The 22,134-nt window shown below is 42.0% G+C and overlaps 1 protein-coding gene across 1 annotated transcript; it reads right to left on the bottom strand.

The window, feature by feature from the left end:
* Positions 1 to 14,699: 14,699 nt before the first annotated feature.
* GPR50 (G protein-coupled receptor 50) lies at positions 14,700 to 20,820 on the bottom strand. Its single transcript, XM_019711226.2, has 2 exons — positions 20,536 to 20,820; positions 14,700 to 17,815 (listed from the first exon to the last, which is right to left on the bottom strand). The coding sequence occupies exons 1-2, from the start codon at positions 20,720 to 20,722 to the stop codon at positions 16,152 to 16,154; spliced, it is 1,851 nt and encodes a 616-aa protein (XP_019566785.2). The 5' UTR covers positions 20,723 to 20,820; the 3' UTR covers positions 14,700 to 16,151.
* Positions 20,821 to 22,134: the final 1,314 nt, after the last annotated feature.

Below are 22,134 nucleotides of genomic sequence, written 5' to 3'. Positions count from 1 at the left end.
CTCCCACTAATGATTTGGCCCATTTCCTTCCAGGTACCTCTTCAGGACCTCCATCTGTCAAGAGTTATGGTCTCTTGCCTGGCTCTGTCTTCTCAGCATACAAACATGTTCATCAACTGACATGCCCCACTTCAAAAAGCCTCTCTCTGATCCCAGTATCTTATTCTAGCTACGGTCATACCTCCTTTCCTCCCTCAACATTTCTTGGGGGGAAAAAATGCTCCTGATCACTGTCTCCTTTCCCTTATCTCCCATTCACGTTTCAGTCCATTGCAATTTTGGATAGATGTCCATTCTCATCTTATTGACTCTGACAGCAGTGTGTAGTCAACAATTAATCCCTTAATTCTTGAAACTCTCTTTTGATTTTGTTTTCAAGATGCCACTCTTTTTTCATTTTCCGTTTGCTTGTCTTGTAGCTCCTTCCTCGTCTCCTGCTCAGACTTGTCCCCTGCATGCTCCAAGAAAATATCTAGCTATCCAAATGTGGAGAAGACTTAAGCAGTAGAGAGTTTCCCATCACTAGGAGTATTCAATCAAAGGCTAGATAAGTATCTGCAAGAGACATTATAGAAGAAATCACTACACTTACACTGAGTATTAAGTGTAATAGGATGATGTTTTAAAGTTCTTTCCAACTCTAAAATTTTATGAGTCTATCTACCAAGTGCCAAATAAAAAGTCTGGTCAAAGAAGTGCTATAGGAATTCAGAGGCAGGAGAAAGCCTCCCTAGTTTTAAGCTAATTGAATCTGAAGAAAGCTTACTGAATCCTAAAAGACATAATAATTAAATGAAATAGATCAATTTCAGTCTATCCCAACATAAAATCTTTCCAAAACTATTGGTTAGGACTTTTACAATTGCTCTATTTGATGAGCTAAACAACGAATTGGATTTTACAGCTGAACTATATAAGTGATAAAATACCTGCCTAGGTCTCTATCAGTAGCTCTGGACAGGCTGCAGTTTGGGAGGAGTAGACTGAATGGGCTCCAGAATGCAGAACTCTCTTCCTACTGTTCGGTCATCTTTATTCCCCATTGAAACTGTACAACTCAGGATTGTACGACCTACAATGCATCTGCCCATCTCTTAGGTTTTGCCTTTTCCTTCACAGATTAATAAAATCTTGCCCATTCATTTAAAAAAACTTGTCTAAATATGAATTACCCCATCTTTCTATGTTTGAACAACATTATTGCCATAAAACATCACCAAGTAATAGGCCAATGGCTGTAATGCTACTCATATTGCCAATCCAAGAACTTATTTGTCTTTGGTCTTAAGATATCCCTATCTCCATCTGGGTCTGTCTGAGGGGGAAGACAGCAGAAATGGAGAGAATCCTCCCACCTGCTTTTTGCTATTATTTAGAGGTTGGAGTAGAGTTTATATTCAAAATTTGGATCACATTTCTTCTGCAGTTTTTTTTTTCTTTGTTATTTTTTTTCTGTATTTTTCTTGATAACAGGATTACAATTTTAAATTTCCGATCATGCTTCTAAAGCATGGGTATCCAAACTTTTTTCAACGTTTTTCACCAAGGGCCATATGCGGTAAAATACACAAACAGCCGGGCCACTCACTCGAGGTAAAGTACGTATTGCCTCACCTGGTTTATTTAAGTCAACTAAATATATTTTTGGAATTTGCTGCGGGCCAATTAAAAATGGATTGTGGGCCGCAGTTTGGACACCCCTGTTCTAGAGTTTCCCCTGTAAATTTCACGTTGCTTTCATACCACCCAACTCTGAACTGCCATACCTTTTGCTGGTAAGGCTGTCATTTTCAGCCATTATTTTCAGTAGTCATAGCTGTGGGGCTTGGAGACCATTGTCAGGACAGAAAGCAACTAAATCACAATCTTACAGCTGCAAGTTTTTGAGTAAATTATCATCTGTATTCTGGATCCTCTTAAAGGGTTTATACTGCCTTTCAATAATTGTCTTTAATCATATTATCCCATTTCTATCATTGTCATCTGTGGGAGGATTTATGTTACCTTGTCACTCCTTTAACATTACGATCTCTAAGTTTTTTTTAGGGCTGAGGAAACAGAGACATACATGGGTCTCAATAAAAAGCACAGAAAGGTCATGCCCAAGGAAGAGGAATGAACCAGAGTTCAGTTAAGTTTATTAAAAGCTCAGCCCAGTCCCGAGCACTGAGGTGATCAGCACTTCACCCTATCAGTCTACAAGAGAAAACGGAATATTACATGGTTCTCTTTTGTACTAGAAATAAGAAGAGGTAGAAACTGCAGAGGATGCGAGGAGATACAGTTGGACATTCACTAATAACAGGAGACTTTAAAACACTATTTTCAGTACAATGCAAATAGAGTAGACAAAAATATGTATGGAGATAGAATGTGCATATTTAGTAGGAAACAATAAGCAATAAAATAGATATTTTGAATACGTTGGCAGTTTCCTCGATAATAGGAAAGTCACACATTCTTCTCAGGTGTTCATGGTACATTCACAAACATTGATCATGTATTAGGTCACAAAGAAAACATCAGTAAGTTCCATAAAATATAAATATTATAAGCAACATTCTTTGATTAAAATGTAATCACAACTAGAATGTACTAACACAAATAGAAAGGCCCTTCCTTCAGGAATCTCCTATTAAACAAATTCTGTGTGAAATGGGAACCACAAACCACAAAAATCTGTCAATAACAGATTTAAAAAAATAATGACAATAAAAGCACTACATATCAGAATATATGGGATACATGCACTTAAAAAAGTGCTCAGGGGTCCGGCTCAGTGGCTCAGGCAGTTAGAGCTCTATGTTACTAACTCCGAAGGCTGCCGGTTCGATTCCCACATGGGCCAGTGGCCTCTCAACCACAAGGTTGTCAGTTCAACTCCTCGAGTCCCGCAAGGGATGGTGGGCTCTGCCCCCTGCAACTAAGATTGAACACGGCACCTTGAGCTGAGCTGCCGCTGAGCTCATGAATGGCTCAGTTGGTGGGAGCGTGTCCTCTCAGCCACAAGGTTGCCAGTTCGACTCCTGCAAGGGATGGTGGGCTGCGCCCCCTGCAACTAGTAACGGCAAAAGGACCTGGACCTGAGCTGCACCCTCCACAACTAAGACTGAAAGGACAACAACTTGACTTGGAAAAAAGTCCTGGAAGTACACACTCTTCCCCAATAAAGTCCTGTTCCCCTTCCCCCAATTAAAAAAAAAAAAAAAAGAATATCTATCATTTAAAAAAAAAAAAGTGCTCAGGGAAAACATTTTTGTATTAAACACGTTTATCCAGAAAACTGAAACAACGAAAATGAATTACATTTCAATGTCACAAAACCAGAAAAAAAAATAAAAATGTAAACCAGAAGAGAGTACAAAGAAGGAAATAATAAAGTTAAGAGCAGAAATTAATGAAGAGAATAGAAAATCATTAGATCTAAAAAATAAAAGTAAAATTGTGTAAAGACAAACAATACAGACAAAGTACTAGCTAATTTTATCAAGTAAAGAAATGGAGAAAGGAAGCATAGATATACATAATGAGAAATGACAAGGGGGAAATAATCATAAAAACCAAAGAAATTTTTAAAATCATATGAGACTATATAAACAAATTTGAAGACTTGAAAACCTGGAGGAAATGGATAATTTCCTAAGGAAATTCAAGTTACCAAAATTGACCCCATCAGAGTTAGGAAGCTTAAACAGACTAATTCTATAGAAGGGATAGAGGAAGTTATTAAGGGACTACTCCACAAAAGAGCACCAGACCCAGATGATTTCACAGGGAAAAATACAAAATTACATCTATATCTCACACCATAGACAAAATAAAAATAGACTCCAAATGATTTAAAGAGTTAAAAATAAAAACGAAACCATGCAAGTACTAGAAGAAAACATGAGGGAATTCCTTTTTAACCTTGGTGTAGGAAAACGCTTTCTAACAATGACTCAAAATCCAGAGTCGATAAAAGAAGTCAAATAAATTTGATTACGTCTTTAAAATTTGCATGGCAAATGCACCATAAACAAAATCAAAAGACAACTGACAAATGGGTAGAAAATATTTGCAACGTATACCACAGGTGAAGGACTAAGAAACAGAAGATATGAAGAATTCTTAAAACTTGACGGACATAGAGGCAGGCCCTGGGAAGAGCAGGGAGTTCAATACAGGTGACGTGCAGAGTGGGCCAAAGGAGGGTACAATCAGGCTAAGATGAGGAGGCACACTGGAGGAGAGATACATTTAGATTTGCAATATAGAAAGGGTACTGTGTTGGTTTGGTGAAAGCGGATTAGAAAGGCAGGGAGAGGGGTTCAGAGGCTCTTAAAGTAAGCCATCTAAGAAATGATGGTGGTAAACTAAGGAAGTGACTGAGGATTAAGATAAAAGGATGAATTAAAGAGCTATTGAAGAGACAACATTTACTGGGTTTATAAGTCAAATCAATGTGGGTGAGGCGGGAGTCCTGGATGAAATCTAGGATTTCAATATGGGTAGTGAGGTAGATGGTAGCACCAGAGAGAAAGGACGTAGAGAATGCAAATATTAAAAACTTCTGTCTCAGGATTAATTGTAATGATCCATGTAAACTCTTGAGTGTTGTTCGTGGCATTTAGAAATTATGAAATAAGGTTAGCTATGGCTGTTGTTATTTTAGGCTAATCTGGTTTGACTAAATCTAACAGAATTCACTGTGGAGTACTTTGCAAAATTGATATTTGATGTTCTCAAAGCAGATCTGGGTTCAAATTGCCCTACTTGCCAGCATTCTGACTCCAGACAATTTTCTTAACGTTTCTTTGCCTCATTCTCTTCTTCTCGAAAATAGAAGTAATAATATAAACCTGGGAGCATTTTTATGAGAATTAGAGATACGAGAAGTAAAGTACCTTGAGTGGTGCCTATTTCATAGCAGGAGCTTAGTAAAGGATAGCTTACACAAAAGGCGACATTGTTGACTTGGGGCCTCTAAATGAGGATGGGGAAATTCTATCTTGTTTCTCTTTGTATTTCTCATAGACCCTACCTGCCTAGAAGAGAAGAGGATCTTACACTTAATAGATAATAAATGTGTATCAAATTATGACAACTGTTTTCTGCTTGACCTTTCACTTTTTTTTTCCTGCTAATCTGCCCAAGGCTGTTAACCCTTATTTTAAAAGTATTGTTTTTATGGTTATAGCCCTTTCTTGCTTAAAATTTATTTTGCTTAATCTCTCTCTCTCTCTCTCTCCTGACAAATATAACCCATTCTTATAATTTCTGACACATTCTTATAAAACTTCTTGACAACTCCCCCCATCCCCACTCCGAACCCCACACAGGAGTTTCATTCAATAGTGGAATCTTAGTCCCTGTCTGGCTTGACTGTGATGAAAATTACTCAGGCTGCTAAACCTTTCCTGAAATTGTTGCTGGTCTCCAGAACTTCCGCCAGAATTAAGAACAGTTGATTAATGACACGGTCAAAGAGCATGAATTTAATTAAAGTGAACCATAGCCACAGAAAAAGGCATTTAACTTGACCTGAAATATTAGCACAAGAAAAAAAAATCAAATCTCAGGCATGACTTGTGATTAACAACTCTATAAAAATAAAAAGCAATTTGGATGGGTACTTAACTTCATAAGTTATATAAATGTCTAATCACTATGTTGTACACGTGAAACTAATATAATATGGTATTTGAAAAATAATTGTAATTGAAAAATAAAAGGCAAACGATTTATATGATCTGAAGAGAAAACAGAAGAGGTACAAAGTTTCAGTTATGCAAGATGAATAAATTATGGAGACCTAATGTATAACCATGTGACTATAGTTAACAATAGTGTATTGTATACTTGAAATTTTCTAAGGGGTAGATCTTAAGTGTTCTCATCACCAAAAAAAAAAAAAATGTTAACTACGGGAGGTGATGGATATGTTAATTAGCTTGAGTGTTGTGATTATTTCACATTGTATACATATACCAAATCATCAAGTTATACACTTTAAATGTATACAATTTAACATTGTTAATTATATCTCAATAAAACTAAGGGGATAAAAGAAAAAAAGAAAAAAGAAAAAATATTTTAAAAATTTTTGAGTGGCAAAGAACCAAAAACCCAATAGAAAAGTGAGGAAAATATATAAACAGACAATTTACCCCCAAAAAAGATATCAAAATGCCCCTTAAACATCAAAAATGTCCAAACTCAGTACATAATTAGAGAACGGCTGATTAAAACTACATCAGGATACCATTTCTTACTTATTAGACAGGGAAAAATCATAAAAGTGTGACAACAGAATTATTTGATGAGTCTGTGGGGAAACAGGCACCCTCATGCATTGCTGTTGAGAATGCAAACCAGTACAACTCTTCCAGAGGGAAGTTGGCAATGCCTAAGACGTTTCAACCTAAAGGTCCCAATTCTAGCAATCTGTCACTGAAGATGAACTTCCAACAATACAAAAATACATATGTACAAAGATGTTCATTGCAGTATAGTTTGTAATTGCAAAATATTTGAAACAACTTAAATGCCCATACATAAGAGAGTGCTTGAATGAATTATGCAACATTGGCACAATGGAATCCAATAGCACTGTTAAAAGAATGAGAAGATCTCTGTGAACTGATGAGGAGCAATTTCTATGACATACTACGCAAGTGGAAGAAAAAATCAAAGTTCCAGAGGGCACGTTCAAAATGACAGACTAAGGGCTTCCAGAATGTGCTTCTCCATAAAAGCAAGAACACTGCAAAAACTGTCAAAATTAGAGTTTTTCAGAATTCTGAAAATTAACCTAAGTCTGGCAACAATTTAAGGAGGGTTTATTCAAGAAAAATGACTGACTCTTAGTAAGAAAAGTGAGTTTGGTGGTGTTTTAACTTGCCCTAATTTCATTCACCTCTCTTAGCTCCATAGTAGCTTTTAAAAACAATAGCCTCACAACTGCAGTAGTTGTGAAAACCAGAAGCCTAGCAGCCACAGGAAAATGGCATAACAAGTTTGGAGTTACCCAAAACCCTTTGTGTGGGTTTAGTAGGTTGTGTTTTTTAATGACTCAGACCACTTTATCTAGTTATCAAATTTATGGCCATAGAAGTGTTCATAGTATTTATTCCTTTATTATTCTGTTTATGTCCATGGGATCAGTAGTGATGATTGGTCTTTCATTTCTGACATTAGCAATTGTGTCCTCTGTCTTTACTTCTTTTTTTAAATTGAGGTACAATTGGCATATAACATTATATTAGTTTCAGGTGTACAATATAATGATTTCATATTTGATTTATTGCAAATTGATCACCACATTAAGTCTAGTTAACATCCGTCATCATACATAGTTACAAAAATCTTTTTTTCTGGTGATGAGGACTTTTAAGATTTACTCTCTTAGTGACTTTCAAATATGCAATAAAGTATTGTTAACTACAGTCACCAGGCTGTACATTACAGTCTCAGGACTTATTTATTTCTTTTTGCTTCTTGGTGAGCCTGAATAGAGGTTCATCAATTTTTGTTTTATCTTTTCAAAGAACCAGCTTTTAGTTTCATTGATTTTTTTTTTAGCTATGATAGTCCTGTTTTCAGTGTCCTTAATTTCTGCTCTAGTCTTTATTGTTTCTTTTCTTCTATATGTTTTAGGCTCATGTTGCTCTTCTACCTCTAGTTTCCCACATCCACAAATATATATTTGTATACCAGTGTTCATAGCAGTATTGTTAATATAGTCAAAAGGTGGAAACAGTTTTTGACTATATTAACATCACTGAATTTTCACTGATGATGTTAACTATGTGAGACGAATGGATCAACAACATGTGGTGTATACATACAAAAGAATATTATTCAGCCTTAAAAATGAATGGAATTCTGATATACGCTACAACATGGATGCACCTTAACAACTAAACTAAGTGGAAGAAACCAAACACAAAAGGCCACATATTATATGATACCATTTATATGTAATGTCCACAACGGATAAATCCATAAATACAAAAAGTAGATTAGTGGTTGTCATAGTAGAGGCAGTAATGGAGAATGAATACAAAGGGTACAGAGTTTCTTTTGGTGTGATCAAAATATTGAAGAATTAGATTATGGTGATGGAGGTACACCTTTGTGAATATACTAAAAAAACACTGTGATGAACAATTTTAAATGATAGAATTTATGGTATCTGAATTATATCTCAATAAAAGCTATATATATATATATATATATATATATATATATATATATACATGTATATTCACTATAGAAAGTGTTAAAACATATGTGTCTATTCTGATACTCATTTTGGTTTTGTTAACAAAATTACATACCATTTTATTGCATGCTTTTCCAACTTAATATAGGTTAAAGATATTCCACGTCACTAAATATTTCTATGAAAAATTTTAAAAAGAACTGCTGATACATCCAACCACACAAATGCCTCTGAAAAGCACAATGTTTGCCTAAATTAGCCAGACTCAAATGCATACATATTGTAATTCTTTTTAATGAAATTCAAAAATGGGCAAAACTTACGTGATAATAGAGGTTAAACTAGTGGTTAACTCTGGAGGAGATATTAACTGAGTTTGGGCATGAAAGAGGCTTTTGGGATTCTAGAAATGTTCTGTGTCTTCATCTGGAAGACAGTGATATAAAATTACGCATACAAGTGGTTATAAAAATGTACATACATGTAAAACTCCATTTAGCTGTACATTTAATATGTGTGCATATCATTGTACATAAACTATAGTCAATTAAAATTTAAAAAATAATGTGACATTAGTCCAAAGCTAGACAAATAGACAAATGGAACAGACTAGACAGTCCAGAAACAGATAAATGAGTAAGTAGATAGTTAGGTAGATAAATACTTTTTATATGATTAACCAGTTTACAACAAAGTCTCCACTGCAATTCAGTGGGGCAAAAGAGTGGTCATTTCAATAAATTTTGATTAAATGAAAATATGAAACTTGACTGTATAAAAAATGAACCTTGACTCTCATCTCACACCAAACACAAAAAATTAACTCAAGATAAAGCATAGACTCAAATGTTAAAGGCAAAACATTAAAGTTTTTCAAAGAAAAACTAGGAAAGAGAACGTATTCATTATATTAATCAGAATTTTTTTAAACACAAAGCATAGTCATAAAAGAAAAAAACTGATAAGTGGTACTTTATAGTATTAAGGACTTTTGCTCATCACAAGATACAATTAAGAGAGAGAAAAGGAAAATCACAGACAGAGAAGATATTCTTGAAATATATATATATATATATATATACGTATGTGATTATATAAAGAACTTTGACTGCTAAGAAGAAGAGAGAAGTCTCAAATTTAGAACAGTCAAAGGATTTGTTCAGACCCTTCACTAAAGGGGAGTTCCAAATGGTCAATGATCATGTGCAAAGATGGCTAACATCATTATTCATTAAAGAAATGCAAATTGAAAACACAATGAAATAACACTAGACACTCACTAGAATAACTAAAATTAAAAGGGCCGAAAATTCCAATGTTAGCAAGAATGCAGAGAACCTCAAACTCTCACACATCACTGGTGAGAATATAAATTGGTTCAACCACTTTGGAAAAATATTTGGCAGTGCCTACTAAAACTAATACACATATACTCATGACTCAGCAATTCCTATCTTAGGTGCTTTTCCGAGAGCAGTGAGTTCACATGTGTGCCAAAAGGCATGCACAAGAATGCTTATAACAGCTTTCTTCATAATAGTTCCAAATTAGAAAACAGCCCAAATTTCCATCTAAAAGATTGTTATTTTAATACAATGGAATTCTACACAGCAATAAAAAGAAACTACACTACTCCTACCCAAAGCAATATGGATAAATCTCACAAACGAAATAATGAGCAAAAGAAGCCAGATACAAAAGAGTACATTCTATATGCTTCCCTTAAATCAAGTTTGAGAACCAGCAAAATTATTCTGGCATAATGGAACCTTCTAAGTGCTGGAAACATTTTATATCTTGATTTGTGTGGTGGTTACATAGGATATACATATGTAAAAATTCATTGAGCACTACATTGAAGATTTGGATACTTCATTTTATGCAAAATTATATTTCAATAGAAAATTAAGTTAAAAGACATATACAAAAATGTTGTTTTTTTAAATTAAATTTTTGGGGTGACAATAGTTAGTAAAATTATATAGGTTTCAAGTGTACAGTTCTATGATACATCATCCATTTATCACGTTGTGTGGTAAATAGCTACCCAGAGTCAGTTCTCCTTCAATCACCATATATTTGGCCCCCCTTTACCCTCTTCTACCATCCTCCCTCTCCCCTTACTCTCTGGTAACCACTAAACTGTTGTCTGTGTCTATGAGTTTTTGTTTATTTATTTGTTTGTCTTGTTCCTTTCTTTTTTTTAAAAAAATAGTCAACATGGATGGATCTTGAGGTTATAATGCTAAGCAAAATAAGTCAGACGGAAAAAGCAGAGAACCATATGATTTCACTGATATGTGGTATATGAACCCAAAACAACAAAAGAACAAGACAAAAATGTTTATAGAAGCATTTTCAAAGTATTCCCAAATTGGAAACAACCCAAGTATCCATCAACAGTAGAATCAATCAATAAATTGTGGTATATTCATTCTGTAGAATACTACATAAAAATGAAAAAAAAAAACTACTGATACACACAAACACATAAATTAATCTCAAAGATATAATGTTAAGCAAAAGAAGTCAGACTGACATGATTTAGTCACTCCTAGATATAGATCCAAAAGAACTGAAAGCAGGGACTTCAACAAATAACTCAATGTTCATAATAGTACTATTCCCAACAGCCAAAAAATGGAAACAGCCTAAATGTCATCAATGGACAAATGGACTAACAGAATGTAGTATATACACACAATGGAATATTATTTGGCCATTAAAAGAATGAAGTACTAGGAGATCCAAGATGGCAGAGTTGATAAACACTGTGCCTGCTTCCATCCATGAATACATTAAAATTACAGCTAAATTATAGAACAATCAACCTGGAGAACCATCTAAAGTCTGGCTGAATAGAAGTTGTAATAAGGATATAAATAAGAAGCCACATCGAGACTGGTAGGAGGGGCAGAGATGCGTAATGGGCCCCAAACCTGTGTGTGGTGGTTGAGAACCAGGAGGGATAGCTGAACCACAGAGGTGCCTCCCGGAGGAGCGAGAGACCCTAGCCCCACACTGGCCTCCCCAGCCCAGAATACTGGTGCTCGGAAGAGAAGACTCCACAACATCTGGCTGTGAAAAACAGTGGGGATTCTGACCACCCAGGTGGGATGGAAGGCAGCAGGAAACCCAGGCATCCTCTTAAACAGCCCACACACAGATTCTCTCACTCCTAGGCATTCACCTTGGGCTCCGGTGGAGGGACAATGTCTTGGGAGGCATCAGAGGCATACGGGGCCAACTGAGGTTGTGGCTTCAAAGCAAGGGCTGAAGGACAGTCTCCATTTTCCCTGTGAGGTGGTCCTCCTCCCTGCAGCCCGCAGGCAAGGGCCATCTTTGCTGTGTTGAGCCCACCCCCAGAGGTCGAATCTGAATCTGATTGGCCTGGTGAGCTCTGCTGTGGCCCCGCCCCACCCAACTCCCTCAAAGCTGTAGGCACTTTCTGGTGAGCAGCCAGCCCCAACCGCATTGCACTTCTTCTTGGAAAACTATCAGAGACCTTGGGTCCCAGGCGGGCAGCAACTGGCCTCAGTGTACTCAGACTTTTGCTGAGTAGCTCCAGGCTCAACACAGACACCAAACCAGAGTCTACATTAACCTGGTACCACAATTCTTCCCACTCTAGTGACTCCCTCAAACCCTGCCTGGGTATTTGTGGATGAAAGAATAAAGAGGAGGTGGTACATACATACAGTGGAATATTGCTCAGCCATGGAAGGGAATGGGTTCTTGTCATCTGTAGCTGCAAGGATAGACTGGGAGGGTTGTTGTGCTGAGTGGAGTGTCAGACAGAGAAAGACATGCTATGTGATTTCGCTTATATGTGGAATCTAAAGAACAAAATAAACAACAAAAAAGCCCAGAAACACACTCGTAGTTACAGAAAACATCTGGGTCATTGGCAGATGGGAGGGGGGTGTGGGTGAAAAAAAGTGAAGGCATTAAGAAGTACAAATTTGTATTACAAAGTAGTCATGGGGATGTAGGGTATAGCATAAGGAATAAAGTCAGTAATATTGTGATAACTATGTATGGTGTCAGTTGGGTACTAGAGTCATCATGGTGATAAATGGGAGTGGGGTTTGGGGTAGGGTGGAAAAGGTGAAGGGATTAAAAATTACAAATTTATAGTTACATAATAGTCATGATGATGAAACCTAAAGTATAGGGAATATAGTCAATAATATGGTAATAACTATGTAACGTGCCAGCTGGGTACTAGACTAATCAGAGGGATCACTTCTTAAATTATAAAAATGTCTAACCACTATGCTGTACACTTGAAATTAATATAAAATAATATTGAATATTAACTCTAATAAAAAATTTAAAAAGGGGGAAAAGGTGAAGGGGAATAAGAGGTCTAAATTTCCAGGAATAAAACAAATAAGTCATGAGGATGTAATGTACAGCATAGGGAACATAGTCAATAATACTGTGATATTGTGGTACCGAGTCAGATGGTTGTTGGGCTTATGGTGATCACTTCTTTAGGTGGTGATCTGTATGTATGTACCACCTCCTCTTTATCTATTCTTTCATCCAATGTTGAATAACTATTGTGTACACCTGAAACTAATATAATGTCTTATGTTAGCTATATTTTAATACTTTTTTAAAAGGGTAGAAACTGGGGAAAACTGTCATTTGAAAGTTACTAGCCTTTTTTTGTTGTTATTAATCTCTTGATTATGTGGAGAGTTAGGCTCACCTGAAGGCAGATTCTCTCTTTGGAGAATTCAGCAAAACTGGCTCTTTTGTTCTCATTAGTATAAAACCAGAAGCCCTGCGTTTTGCTGGGGAGAACTGCAAAGCACTTTAAACCTGACCTCAGAGATTCAGGTCTTGCCTTGGTCCTTCATAGTGAGTGAATGTGGTAAATCAGAGATGTGTTTATGAGGCTCCTTGACTTCTGGAGATGGAAAGAGATAGGATAATGCAAGGAGGGATAGAGAAAAGAAATGGTTCTTGGCTATGTATAAACTGACAAAGCACTGTGCATGAACTGCTGCTTGTTCCTGTGGGGGTGGATTGTGGGCGTGGACTATGGGGGTGGACGTGGGCAGGTAGGAATAATGAATGCAGTTTGCAGGTAAGCAGTGGCTGAAGAAGCTACTTTCATAAGACTTTGTGAGACTCTGGACATAAGCAGTGTTGCTTCAGGCACCGGAGAGCAAACGTGTGAAGCAAAGTTGTAATAAGTGTCAATAATTTTTCTCACCTCTTCCATCTCCTCTCAGAACACTGTTCCCCTTGAGCTCCTGCAGAAAAACATTTTGGAGCATTGGGACAGGGCACCCTTGCTTTGAACATTTGTTTGCTTTGAACACACAAAGCAAACTCTTTGTGTGGAGGAAGGAAGAACATAAAAAACATGGGGTGGAATGATTGTCCACCTGTTTGTGAGCACGAGTAAACATTTTTTTGGGTGTCGGGAATACATGGCAGAAATTTTGCACAGGGAATCAGCCTGATGTGCGGCAGTCATTTTGTTAGGGCTTGAACCACTGTAATTTGGGCATGAAGTTCAGGTGACTTCGGTTTATACTTACAGTCTGGCTAAACCCAGATAGAACAACTGTATATGTATAACTCTTTGTCTACGTATATGCATGTTTTTAGTATACGTATTTTCTTAACTAAATTGATATCTTGTTGCATATTACTTTAAATCGTTTTATTTTTATGGAGCAGTTTATTTGGGGCATTCCCTTGTCATTAGAGATTCTTTGGAGACTGCATTCCTGAAGGAGACTGGCCCCAAGGCTGGGGTCTTGCCACCATCTTCCAGCTGAAGATGAAACCACCTGTCCTCCTGTCTCCTGCTCCTGTGCCTCCCCTGACTGGCTCATGAGCTGTTACTAGGTACCAGCAGCCTCTGGGGTTCTGACACTTTTGGGCCTGGCTTCACTCCTTTCATGGGCGTGACAAGGGACCTGTTTTCAGAAGGCATGGCAGGCAAGGTCCATAAGTCTAAGAGCAGGCAGGTCAAGTCACCCTTTGTCAGCGCACTAATGAGGACACACGAAACCCAGTGAGCCCTCCACAACCCCTTCCCCACCCTGACCTTGCCAGTTTGCTAACTAAAGAAACTGAGGAGATATTGTAGTAACTATGTATGGTGTCAGATGGCTTAGTACTAGACTTAAACCAGGGTGACCACTTTGTAGGTTATATAGATGTTTAATCACTATGTTGTACAACTGAAATATAATATTGTATGCCAACTGTAATTGAAAAATTAAAAATTAGTAAAAAAATAATAAAAATTTAAGAAAAAAGAAACTGAGGAAGGAGGGGTCACGTGACTTACCCTGGGGTGTTGCAAGCTGGTAGCAGGTTTGGAACTTGCACCTGTCTTCTGATTCCCCAAGGTCAATGCTTTCCCATCCACCCCTGAATCCTCCCTACAAGTCTGATGGAGGAAGTGAATTTAACAACAAATCACACACCAAAACCACAGAAACACTTTTATTTAATTCCTATCACAAATACAGAATCGAATTAAAGCAGTATAATACATTTCCACTTAACCTTACAAGCTTTTGTACAGTAAACTTAGTTTTCAGTGTCAATTTGAATCAATAATTACATTTTATTTTTTATTAAACAGCAACTTTTTCTTGAATTCTAGAGAAAAATCATTTCCTGGGCTGTCAAGTGCACTAATGGAAGATATCTACAACTTAACATTGTGAATCACTGAACCTCAGCCAAGGGTGGTGGACTGGGCTGGTGTTGATGTCTCTTTCTCCTCACTTCCCACCCCAGCTAGGAGGTTCAGAGTGACAAGGCAGGAAGGAAAGGCTTTTGAAGAAACACTCATTTACAGCCTTCATGGTAGGACTCCATTCACTTCTGGTTACCAGGTATTACCTCGAATTACCTTTTCAATGAAAAAAAAATGTAAAAACTGATTGTATAAAGACATCAGGCTGTTTAAAAAAAATCTGAGGTAAAGTGTAGTTGTGAATTATAATATTAAAAACAACTGTAATTGATCCCAGCAACCATAAATCTAAATCTTAAAAGAAACTAGTTTATGAATGGATTTGTTTCTCTGAGACTAAATGAAAAAAACAACAATCTGGGATGATACTAAAAATGGAAAAAGTAAGTAAAAACATGTTACCATTTACATTTGTGTTCGACTATAAAAATCAGCACCGATGTTTGAATTTTCACAAAACAAACAATTCAGGGTGGCCATCTTTCCTTTTGCCATTTGATCTCATAGGCATAAAAATTTATTTTAGTAAGATCTTATCAAATTATTTTTTAGATATAGGTCACATTTTGTCACTGGAATTTAGAAAAGAAACTGTTTCAAGTACTTGCACTTGAGAACAACTGCCTCTCTGGCTGCCATTAAAAATACAATATAGAGTTACACACTTAGTAACATAAAGCTCTGAGGTGACATTCACTTTACAGAAGCCTTCGCAGGGAACACCTTCACCATTGCGCATGCACTCTTCCCCCACTCCTCCCCCTCGGGGAATGGGAGAAGAAAGCAGGAACAAGGAGGAGGAAATGAGGAAAGAGGAGAAAGGGGGACAGGGAGAGGGGAAAAAAATCAGTCTAAAATTTCAAGGACCACTGTGGGCTCAAGGTCAACCATAGGAGGAAAGGGAGGCTCAGAAAAACAGATGTCAAACTTGAGGGAAATTTGGTCTTTAAAATAGCACATGAGCGCGCACTAACTCACACACACTCACACACACACACACACACACACACACACACACACACACACACTTTCTAGAGTACAGGATGTAGAGGAATCTGCCTGAAACGATGGAATTACCTTACACCATGGTTGTCAGTATCTGTGTGTATTTTTCTGTGTGTAGAAGCAGTGAGGTGCCTCACTTTGGATTACATATGCTAGATAAACTTGAAAGTGGACCACTGCTTGGCCACCCCCTAAGGACATTTTTCACATGGCCATTTCATCAGAATCAACTTCAACATCAATCACCACATCCTCCTGGTGATTACTGGTGTCAGTGGTGACCACAGTGGGGTGAAGAGGGTCAGTGGAGGTGGCAGGCTCCTGTGGGCTGGCAGCAGGCTCAGGGGTTCTAGTGGCAGGGCTGGAGGCAGGCTCAGGGAAGTCAGTGATGTCACACTCAAGGTGGCCAGTAGCACTGGTCTCAGAGTGGCAGGAGGCAGTGGGCTCAGGGTAACCAGTGACGGCAGGCTCAAGGTGGCTGGTGGTAGCAGGCTTAGGATGGTCGGCAGTGGTGGGCGCAGGGAGGCTGGTAGCAGGCTTGATGTAGCCAGTGATGGGTGTAGGTTGGGTGGTGGTAGGCCTGAAGGCACTCTTGGAGTAGCTGCCAGCAGGGATGCGGTGGCCAATGACAGGCATGGGGTGGCTGGAGGCAGGTATGAAATGGACAGAGTCAGCCTTGAAATGGACAGAGGCAGGCTTAGGATAGACATTGGCCGACTTGGGGTGACCACAGGCAGACCTGGAGTGACCACAGGCAGACTTGGGGTGGCCAGAGGCAAGCTTGGAGTGGCTAAAGACGGACTTGTGGTGGCCAGCGACAGATTTGCGGTAGGCAGAGGCTGGCCTGGAGTGGCAAGAAGCTGGCTTGGGGTGGCCAGAGGCACACTCAGGTTGGCCAGCTGCAGCATCACCAGGTAGTGGAACATTCCGGACATTCATTGGCATTTCCTCCACAGCAGGACAAGCATTGGCCCGGTCTTGTTCATGGGCTTGCTCTCGAACTTCATAACAGGCACGTGCACAGACACGGTCACGGACACGGACACGGTCACGGGCCTGGATCTCCCACCTCTCACGCAAATCAGTGAAGAGGCCAGAGAGGAAGAGGATAGGGTGCCGCATAGCATGGAAGATGACCCAGTATTCTCTTCGGAAATTCTCATTGAGCAGCCCATAGATCACAGCATTGAGGCAGCTGTTGAAGTAGGCTATGAAGTACACTGTAAGATAAAGCCAGTTGGGGATCTTGCCTGCCATCTCTTTTGGACTGACAGCCACCAAGACATTGAGCACGTTGATAGGGCACCAGCACACTGCAAAGAGGAGGAAGATCACAAACATGGTTAGAAAATTGCGAACCTCAGCAAGCTGGTTGTCAGGATTCTGCCCAGCTGGGTCCCGGGCCGCCAGCACTTTGATCCAGATCCTCACGTAGCAGAAACCCACTATGAGCAGAGGGAGGACGAAGTGGATACAGACGATGGTCACGACAAAGACGGGGTTGTTCAGGTAGTTGAAGATGCAGGTGTAGGTGCGAGGATCATACTCAATGGTGCCAATGTATGTGTTGGGCAGGATGGCCAGGATAGTCATGATCCAGGTGACGGCCAGGTAGATGAAGGTATTGCGCACGCTGAAGATCCGCTCGTACTGGAGGCTGTGACAGATGTAGCAGTAACGGTTGATGGCAATTGCCATGATATTGAAGATAGAGCCGACCACAGTCAGCCCTGTGATGAATCCAAACACTTGGCACTGGAAATGGCTCAGATCCCAGCCCCCAATGGCCATGGCATGCAGCATCAGAGGGTAGGGGTAGATGGCCACCAGCATATCAGCCGCCGAGAGGCTAGCCACGAACATGTTGCCTGAAAAACACATCAGGGGAGAGAGAGGGAGGAAAACAGAAAAGAATAAATGGTTAAGTTTGGAAAGCTACAAATTTTAGCTGGAGGAAAAGGCCAGCTCGAGTCGTAACAACTTAGAATTCTAGAATTCTTTCAGGGAAATACAGGTGTGTTTTTATTGTTATTTACAAGCATGTCCGGGGTGATTCTGATGCAGCAGCAGGTTTGGGAGACCTGTCCTTTGTCCACATGATTTCCTGAAAGCAGTAAGCACAAAAGCCCCTTGAGGAGCCCTTCACACTCACACAAGGACTAGACAAAAACAAAATGCAAACTATTTCCTTGGGGGTGGGGTGGGGAGAAGGGGGTAGATCAAGCTGTTGTGGGAAGCAGCCTGGAGGGTGGGGGAAGGGGAGAGATTGGAGGAATGTCAGGAACCCTCCAACCCCCCCCATTAGACCTCTTCCTTCTCTGGCCTAGCGTTGCATTCATAATGCAAACATGTCTACAGAGAACTGTCGTTTTCTTAAGCAGGTTTTTCTAGCGGGATCAGACAATAATGTAAGACCTAGCCCAGTAAATATTTACCAATTCCGAGGAAACCTAAGAGTAAAAACTGAGGGGAAGAGAGGGAACCCTGTAAAATTTCGTCTGAAACGAAAGAAATAGCGAACAGGATTTTTTAAAAATCTGGAGAACGCTGCAAGAATTAGCATAAGTCCCTGCTTCATGCCGGTCCAGGCGCAGAGCCACACCGGCACCTTTGCCGCGCTGCAAGAGGGCCAAGCCCCTGGCACTGAGGTTTTCTGAAGCTGCTACACAGGAAAGTGAATGGAGGGTCTGCCCCCACTCCTGTTTTATAGGGCACTGGTAGAAACGATTTCGTAAAACCTTTCCAAAAAAAAAAGGTAGAGGCCAAGTGCTGGCGCACAACCGTCTTTCTTTGGAAACACCTTGTTGCTAATTAGCATTGGTTTGGCAAAATATTGCACTTCATCTTGGACTAGGAGACAATTAGTACCTATTAAAATGGCAAAGGACTGGCTCCTTCTGCCTCCTTCAGCTTGCGCTGCCAAGGCGCGGCCTCCGGGCTTTCTACCCAAGAGGATCTTCCTAGGGTTTCCCTCAAAGTAATGAATTCGGTGAAGAAAAACGGCAAAGAGAGAGGGCAAAGCCTTAAAAACAAAACCACAACAGCCATAAAATATTTTATTTAAATTATAGATAGGAAGGAGAAAAATAAAGGGAAGAAGAAAACTAAAGGGAAAAAAATGAGCTTCGCAGGTGTCCCTGGGGCTGCGCAGTGCCGCCCGCCCCTTGGGAACGAACTGCTTGAGTGAAGGCGAGGTCCAAGCGTGCGGCCGCAAGTCTCCAGGGTACCAAGGAAAACCCAGACACATCCACCGAAGCTTAGAAGAAAACTTGGAATGACTTTGTGCCCCGCGCTGCATTTTGAAACTTGTATGGTGTTTGTGATTCTTCGTCCCAGCAAAGTAATCCCCCAGAGACTGGGGGCCTTCTCCTCCGCGCCCCCTCCTCCTGGTCCTACGGATACCCAACCCCCTCAGACTCTGCCCCCTTTCCTTCCTCTGCCCTCTGGCCCCAGCAGGAACCTGGCGCAGAGACCCCAGCCGCTGCCCCCTCCCTCCAGCGGCTGAACGTGGAGTTTGGGCCCCTTTGCCCCTCCTCCTTCCCTCCAGAGCCCTCTCCCGCCCAACCTGCAAACGGTGCTCGCCGCTTAGCAGTATGTGCTGCACCCACCCCCGGCCCAGGTCGCAGTGCTCAGCATCTTCGCGCGCCTCCCTGCTCGCAGCCGGCCGGCCTCCTCCCCTTGGCATTGGCTGGCAGCGAGGAATCTCTCACCGCCCCAACCTGTCCCAGATCCCCGCGCTTTGCAGTCTCTCTGAGCTCTCCTGCAGCCCTCCTGCGATCTTCACTCGCTTCTGCTTCTTCTGTCCCCCACCCGCAACACACCAAACTCCTGAACCTCTTCTCCGCCAAGCACTGCGACCCCCAGTACCCTGCTTACGGACTTAGGGATCTCCGCTGCCGCTTCCACCGCTTGCTGCGCCCAGCCAGCCGCTCGCCTCTCTCCACCGTGTGTCCTGGGACGGGCGGATGGAGCTCCGCTCCGGCGGGCTCAGATCTCCCTGCTCCACAGTCAGGAGCGGGGGTCTGTGCCCCGCCACCCGGGAGCTACCTGAGAGCCGCCCTGGAGCCCCAGGGCTGCAGCGAGCGGGGTCTCAGGACCGGTAGGGCGCTGCTGCGCTGCCTTGGGTAAGCTGCACCGCAGCCGCTGTGAACTTAACTTTCCTAGAGCGGGGTCGCAGCCCCGCTGCTCCCTCCGCGTCTATTCCACCGGTGGCCTTGGCGCGGCCACCTTTGTGGTGTCCAGCTCGGCGTGCTGTCCCCGGATGGCTGCCAGACTCCCCGTTCCGGTGGCGGCACCCTCTGCATCAGGTCCCCGACGGAGCAGGGCTCGGTGGTCTGCCGCACACCGCGGGAACCCCGGCTTTGCACTTGGCCGCCCAAAGTTAATTCTATGAGTTCCCTCTGCCTGGAGAAGCTCTAAGTTTATGGGGTCCCTGCAGAACATCACCGCCCAGGTTTGTGGGGAATTGGGGAGCAAGGACATTCAGTGTGAGGTCCTGTCCACGGATTCCCTATACCCGGAGCCCAACTAACGCCCTAGGAGGTTCCAGTGGCTACACGCTGGGAAGGGTAAAGGAAGGGTGACTTACCAGAATTTCGGAGTTTCTTGTTCTTAGCCACAGCCAAAATGACCATGGAGTTGCCGATCAGGTCTACAACGATGGTGATAACCATTGCGCAGAACATAAAGATTATTACAGCCGGTGGGTAGTTTGGCTGAGGCAGCTTACAGCCAACACAGCCAAATGGAGTGGGGACTGCCAGGGTAGGCTCCATATTGCTGCCAGAGACCGTTAAGATCTTCCAGTCGGTCCACACAGCAAACACCTGCTCTGCCACCAGGAGCTTAGGGAAAGCTGCCTCCCCTCAGAGGATCAGAGAGCAAATGACAGCATCCTGCCCCTCTCCGATGAGCTTTTAAAGCCTCAAGAGGCAGATAGCCCCACCCCAAATCCCTCCCCCCGACCAATCAGAGCTCCCTGACCACCCCCGCTTTAGTCACCAACTCTTCTTGGAGAAATCTACAGCCAGGTGTCTTCTTGCTTCCGACTTCCTTGTTTGTGCTTCCCCTCTAGCTGCTAGCCCCCCTCCGTCATCCCCCAGGTACATGGCCTTGTGACAAGCTTGGAGTCCACCTGCCCCCCCCACACACACACACCAGCCACTGCTCATTGGTTTCCAGCAAATTCTTCTCCCTCTTCTTCCAATGCTCCGCAAAGTGATCTAGACTTCAGAACGGGGACATGAGCTCTCTCTGTGGGTCCAGTACCAACCGAAGCCAGTCTGAATCCCCCAGCAGAGTGTGAGGGGCGGCCAGTAGCCCTTTGAATTCAGATATGTGCCCCTCCAGTCCTCTTGAGAGGTTCATCCCACTCCAGGTACTCTTGCCTGTTCAGGACTTTCTGCACCCCCACAGGGAACAGGGGACAGCTTCCACCCCAAATCTAGGTCCCCCATCTCTAGGGAATTTATCCCCTCTCCTGTGCCTGCCAGGAGCGGGTTGGCTCCCTTAGAAGCAGCAGCCTTTGGTCGCATAGTCCGGTCTGGACCTGTGCTCTCCATGATGAGATATCCTCTGCGCCCGGTTCTGGGAGCAAGGGTCGAGGCTGTACTCTGGGAGCGAGGGGAGGTAGCTGGTGGCCTCCGCTCCTCAAAGAAACCCCGGGTGAATAGCTCGGGCTCCTGTCCCTTCCCGAGTTGCTCCTCACGCTCTGCTGGGTAATGCGGGGCTCTTGGGAAGGTCCAGGTAGCTGCGCGACAGCGGCGGGACGGGCGCGGAGGTGTGGGGCGGCGCAGCCAAGAAGCCACCAGAAGACCTGCGCTCCCTGCCCCCATTTTGAGTTGAGATGAGGCACAACTCATCTTGGCCCTTCTCCCTTGCCATCTCCTGCCTGGGGTCTCATTTAGACATCATCCGGCTCAGGCCGGCCCCTAGCGCTGAGGATTTCCCTCCCCAGGTGTCACGGTTCCCTGGATGTGCCCAAGGTATCGGCGCGCGGGCCGGGGAAACCGAATGGTTCAGGCTAAACTAAAGGGGTGCAATTCTGATACTCGCTCCCTCAACAACTTCGGTCTCGGGGGTGGATTTCTGCCTGCTACCAAAAGTTATGGCTCTCGTTGAGAAGAGTCTCAGAAAATTGCAGCAAACACCTTGAAACTTGGCCTAGACTAGCCTTTTTGCCACAGTC

The sequence above is a fragment of the Rhinolophus sinicus genome, chromosome X (assembly GCF_036562045.2).
Source record: "Rhinolophus sinicus isolate RSC01 chromosome X, ASM3656204v1, whole genome shotgun sequence".
Lineage (NCBI taxonomy): Eukaryota > Metazoa > Chordata > Mammalia > Chiroptera > Rhinolophidae > Rhinolophus > Rhinolophus sinicus.
This window is presented reverse-complemented; position numbering and strand designations above follow the sequence as displayed.

Coding starts and splice junctions, on each gene's coding strand:
- GPR50 (XM_019711226.2), bottom strand. CDS start 20,722: ATGGAGCCTACCCTGGCAGTCCCCACTCCATTTGGCTGTGTTGGCTGT. Junction 17,816..20,535: donor CAAGAAACTCCGAAATTCTG/GTAAGTCACCCT, acceptor TGTGTTTTTCAG/GCAACATGTTCGTGGCTAGC.